General features: G+C 38.0%; 1 protein-coding gene across 1 annotated transcript in view; it reads left to right on the top strand.

Annotated features, from left to right (window-relative positions):
* The first annotated feature begins 488 nt into the window (after window positions 1-488).
* Window positions 489-6,000, top strand: part of RNF128 (ring finger protein 128) — a 104,505-nt gene continuing 98,993 nt past the window's right edge. Inside the window, exon 1 of the mRNA XM_084790736.1 lies at window positions 489-1,191. Coding sequence (XP_084646862.1) covers window positions 786-1,191 — 406 coding nt within the window. The 5' untranslated portion in view covers window positions 489-785. The remainder of the gene's footprint in view (window positions 1,192-6,000) is intronic.

Genomic DNA, 6,000 nt, shown 5'->3' with positions numbered 1-6,000 from the left:
GGACCCAGCAACCTGTAGATAACAATGAACAAATATTTGGTTGTCTACTGTGGGCAAGGCACTGTACTCAAAGAGATTGTAAACTCCTGAAATATGTTTACTTCCAATGAATAAACGAGGCAACAGAGGCTATTCCTTGGGGAACTTCCATAGAAAATAATTCACAAAGAAATTTGGAGAGGAACAGGTAATTTAAATCCTTTCTTCTAATGTCATAGCAATTAAAATTAGGGATATTAACCTATTCCCAGCTCAGCTGGTTGATAGCATATTTCAGCAGGGCTTGGAAAACCAGTTTTGTGTTTTAACTATTCTGAGAGAGGTGACTTTCAGCCTTGTCACATGGGATTCCCAAGAGTCCAGTTCCTCATTCCAATCCACTCCGTGTTTATGAGTGTGCATTAGCTGGAACAGTAAGAAGAAAAAAAATTCACTGCAGGAAGTCATCAAATCCTGATAAACTGATATGTAGAATAAAGTTCATAGTGTTGTTACTATTACTAATATAGTCCAGCTAAGGTGTGTGTGTGTGTGTGTGTGTGTGTGTGTGTGTGTGTGTGCAAATGCGCGTGCGCGTATGTGGAGGAGGGACAAGCAGAAGGGAATGTAGATAAAGTGAAAGAGAGCTGATGTATTCAGAGCTTATGTTGCTAGAGGTGAGATCGGTTACCTGCCTGCAACTGAAATTTCAAACTTCTGTTTAGAAGGGGCATGAGTGGACAATGGTGACTGATAGTTGGAAATACCTGCAGGCGTCTTAAGTTTTACGAACAAATGAATGAGCAATGAGTCGGAAGACTATGTACAGCTTTTTTCAGCTCCTGCTAATTTTTACTTTTTTACTTCAAAGTACAACACCGTTTTCAATGAATGCCTATGTGACTGTTACTTACCACAACGAAAGCAGCAACTACACTACCACAGAAACATGTGAGTGTGGTGTCTATGGATTAGCCTCACCGTTGGCTAATGCTATGGGAGTGGTGGGCATCCCTAAGAACGGTAACTACCAAGCTTGTGACTACAATACCGAATTTACTAACACTGACAAGCCCTGGATCGCGCTGATAGAACGAGGTAATTGCACATTTTCTGAAAAAATTCAAACAGCGGGTCGAAGAAATGCTGATGCTGTTGTGATTTATAATTCTCCAGAGACTGGCAACCAGACGATACAGATGGCAAATTTTGGTAAGTAATGATTGACTCCCTAGGAGAATTAATGTGTTTGTTTGATTTTTAAATTGTATTCCCACCTAGAATGACTGTACTACTTGCAATTACTTTATTCTTCGTTAATATTTTTAATTTGTTCCAGTGACAGGAACAACAACCAATGAGGTGATTCCTACTCTCAGGTTTACACAGACAGCTCTGTTAGTGTCTTCAGCCTCTTACATCACTGTGTCTTTACCTCCATCAACACTAAAATAGCATTTTAATTTTGATGCTATTTTAATTTACTCAGTTTGATTCATTGTCACCCGGAAATCGGTTGTATATGTTTCCGTGAAACTGTAAAATCGGTCCATTGGTACTGTTAGAAGATGGCAAATGGTAAGCTAGTGAGACGTACAGAAAGGATAATCTGACTCTGCTGTATGCATGAAGATTCAGGTCGCCCTGTGGGATGCGTGAGTACATGCAAAGGACTCTATAAGAAATGTTCCCCGTTAAAAAGGCCATGGGAGAATAAGTCACCTCAAAACCAAAGATTTCCCTTGGAATGGTTTCCTAATGAGGTCTTCATGAAACTCAATCATCTACTTTATTAACTGTGCCAGGGAAGTTAGTCTTGAGAATTCAGGTTTTCATTTGGAAGAAAAAAAAAAAAAAAAAAGAATGCCACTTGAAAGGTAAATGAAGAGCTGTAAGCAAATGCACACAGTAGTTTGGCATTTATCATGACCAAGAATTTTCTATAAGAAAATTAATGCAAACCAATTTAAGCAGACAATTAAAATCTGGGTTAATAATAGAAATTATACACCTGAAATATGGCAGTTTACCGACACTGTTTGGAAGTCAAGCTGCTGCTTTCTTTCTCTGGCTATGGGGAAATCAGGCGCAGCAGCCTTTCAGCAGTACCAAAGGATTAGCAGCAACACTTTTCTTGCACATTTCCCTTTCAAGCTACAACAATTTCATTAGCCTCCCGTGAACATTCTTAATTTTTACAAGTCCTTTGATTTTTATAGAAACAATACAGCTTTCTGGTAAAGACTGGAGGTTAAATTTAGTCTAAAAATAACAAAAACAAAAACAAAAATGACTTCCTTTTTATTTAAGCCGAGAGATCCTGGGTGTTCTGGGTTTCTTTGGCTGTGCCCGGCCATATTCTGCTTATTGACTCTCCTGCTATTTTTAAAGTACAAACAGTATCTAGTTAAATAATAGTCCTGTTCTCAAACCTTTCCCTGCAGGTATACAGTAGGGACTATGAGTGTGTGAAATGTGAATGCCCCATTGCTGAATTTAAAGTATTTACCAAGGGTCACTCACAGTAAATCCCTCAAAAGGCATGTAGACCATCAGGTGAATATGTGGCTCTGAACAGACCTTTTAACAGGAAGCACTTATATGACCAGCAACATTTTTTCAAGGTCCTTCATTAAGCCTTGTTTTGGAATTAAGCACAGTGAGCCTAGTGCCACGCATGGTCCACACCTGCTATCAGAACTGCCCGGGAAACTGGTGCTAGAAAATGGAGAATTTGAGCTCAATATGGGAAATAGAGAGAGCTCCCCATCTCAAAACATACACAAAATCAAAGAAGCACACTGAAAAAAATTAGCACAGAAGCCAGGTGCAGCGATACATGGCTGTAGTTTCAGCATGTGGAAGGCTGAGGCAGAATCAGCGTTAAGTTCAAACCCAGCCTGAATTACACGGGAAGATCCTGTCTCAAAAATGAGGGAGAGAGGAGAGGAGAGGGGAAAGGAGAGAAGACAGGAAGAAGGGGTGATGGTTAGAAGGAGAGAGAAATAGATGAAGCAAACTAGAAAAAACAAGGAGTTAAGTGCAGCAAGGTAGAGAAACTGCTACAGTTAGATGTGACTAAGGAGTTCTGGACTGCTGTTTATTGCACAGTGGAACTTTAGATAACAAGGTAAAGTAAGTTGTATTAAAGAAGGAAGTTTTTATGGTTTCAGCATAAAAAAAAATGATCAGTGTTTGAGGAGTTAGAAATTGATCCATACGAATAAATGTATATATGTACATCAAAACACCATAAATCACCACATTAATATGTATGACTTTTATGCTTTTATATGTCAATTTTAATAAAAACCTAAACAAGAAAATATAGCAAAATTATGATATAATAGTTAACATCTATTGGCACCTAACAATACACCTTTCTTTCCATGAATATTATGCTTTAATAATGAATGGTGTCAACTGTAAATAATTAAGCCTGTAGCTTCAGGTTTGTCCTTACTAGTATGGCCACTACTAACTAGTATAGCATTGGATTTCTTCATTGCTGATGATGGACCTCATGGAGAAACTATTTGTGATGCAGTTGATACATATAACACGGAATGGTTATTTTACAACATAAGGAAAAGTGAGTTTGTTCTTGCTGTCTTTTTCTTAGTATTTTGTTCTATTTGCTTTGCCACAAAGGATGGAGGAACAATTTACCCTCCCACAAAGGCATATGAGTTTATCTTCCATCATCCCAGGCTTTGTCAGAACTGGAGATTACCATTTTAGAAAATCCGTCTAGTCGCTGTGACCCATGCACCTGAGCACTCACTCCTCTGGTTCCTCCTCCATTTCCTTCAGCCCCAGTTTCCCACTAGGCCTGCCTCTTGAATGGTATATGGGAGGGTTTGAGGCAGGAAAATAAAGCAAAGAAAGGGAGAAACGATGTGATTATATTATAATGTAAAAATAAAAATGGAAAAGGCCTGTAGTTTAAAATGGTGCGTTTATCACTTCAAAAGCAAATGAGCTTTTTCCTGTTAGAAGCCACAGGGTGTCTCAGTAAGACTAGGCTTCTAGGTTACACTTGTAGTAAGACTGGGCTATGTCTTCTTCAGTGTTGGTCTTTCAGTGCAAAAACCAGGAAGCTCATGGGCAAATCAAGATATATTTGTATGCAATTAGAAAGCCAGGGAAAGTCTCTGATGATTTCTAAAGAAATTCTTTTTTTTTTATAAATGGCAAAGACCAGTCAGAGGCTAAAACCATCATTAATGAAACAGCATTAGCCATTCATATCACCCTAGATATGTGGCTACTTGGTCACTTTTGTGGCTTTGACATTGTTCACATTTTGTCTGTCTTCATATGTGATCACAATTTACTGCTTCTTCCTTGATGCGTCATGGTCACAGAATGACCTCTGTTGCTGATACTCTATAAAACAATTTACCTCCATTAGAAAAAAACAAAAAAACAAAACCAAACAGCTAGTGGCATGCCAAGTTGTCGACAACAGGGGGGCATTTATTTCTTTCCCTGTGAACTTTGTACATGACCATGCAGTTGTGTAAATATGTTCTATCTTGCCAGTGTTCTTGTACTTTTCTGTATCTCCATGACCCAACGACGCAATTAATGGACAGGATTTATCTGCACTCTTTACTCATAATTTTGTGATATAGGAACCAAATATCCTCTGCCCTGGCTATTTATGGCCTTCATCTGATATTTTTCTATAAATGAAAGCTATAGATAGAGGAGAGAGTTATATTAATTATCATTATTGTTGTTATTATATTACTACTACTATTATAGAAAATGTACATCCTCATCCTTGGAGATAAATGTCTATTCCAATTTCCCAAATCACTGTGTATTTGCCTTGGCATTTTTTTCTTTTATTTTAAACACTTTGAGGATGTATTACATGAGTATGTACTCTCGTCACATCATTTTCACCCCACACTGTGCCCTAACTCCTCCCATGTCTTCTCCCCTTCTTCCCTCTCAACTTCATGGCCGCTTCTTCTGTTTTACATATTATATACACATGCATATAAATCATAATCTACCGAATCCATTTATTGTGCTCATATGTATTCATATTTAGGGATGACCACTTAGGATTGTATAACTTATCAAGGAGCTGGTCCCTGGAAAAGACTGAGTCTCCCTTTCTTGGTAGCAATTAATTGCCTATACCTCTTCATCGAGGGGTTAAGCCTTTTGAGCTTTTAGTCATCCAGGTGGGCACATCAGTTTGTGTTGTGAAGCTCTTCTTTAGGGAACCATACTGTTTTTCTGGGTGCAACTTCTTGTCTTCATTGGAAGACATTTTCATGACATTAGAAATAATTTTACCTGGCCATTGAATAAGGGCACGATTTTTGTTTTAACTTTTTTCAAGATTATAATTACAAAATCTCTCCCTTCCCTTTTCTTCCTTCAAAACCTCTCAAGGAGGGATGCCTTTTTGCTCTCTTACAAATTCTTGGCTTTGTTTGTTCACTAATTGTCATTGTGAGCATATATATATATGAACATACCTATGTTCCTAACTATAACCTTCTCCGTCTGTATAATAATATTATTTGTAGGTATGTTTTCAGGGCTGGCCATTTGATATTGTATAACCAATTGGCGGGCACAACTTCTTTTTAAAATTTTGTTTTGTAGCTGGGTCTTGTGGCATATGCCTTTAATCCCAGCACTCAGGAGGTAGAGGCAGGCAGATCTCTGTGAGTTCGAGTCCAGCCTGGTCTGCAAAGTGAGTCCAGGACAGCCAAGGCTACACAGAGAGACCCTGTGTCAAAAAACAAAAAATTGTTTTGCACTTTGTGTGTGTGAACTACAGTCTAACGGGTATGAAATATAGTTCCTTATAGTTTTGATTTGCATTCCTCTGGTGAATATAGATTTTTGAGGATTTCCTATATATTTGTTGGCTATTTATATGTCTTCGTTTTAAAAAAATATATGTTTACTTCTACCACCAGTTTTAACAGGGTGATTTATTTATATTTTGTTGAAGTCTCTCCACATGCTGAATAGTAGCCCCTGATTCAA

This window comes from Acomys minous, assembly GCF_964271855.1.
Source record: "Acomys minous genome assembly, chromosome: 7".
In the NCBI taxonomy this organism is placed as follows: domain Eukaryota; kingdom Metazoa; phylum Chordata; class Mammalia; order Rodentia; family Muridae; genus Acomys; species Acomys minous.
The sequence above is the reverse complement of the archived record's forward strand: the minus strand, read 5'-3'. Positions and strand labels throughout refer to the sequence as shown.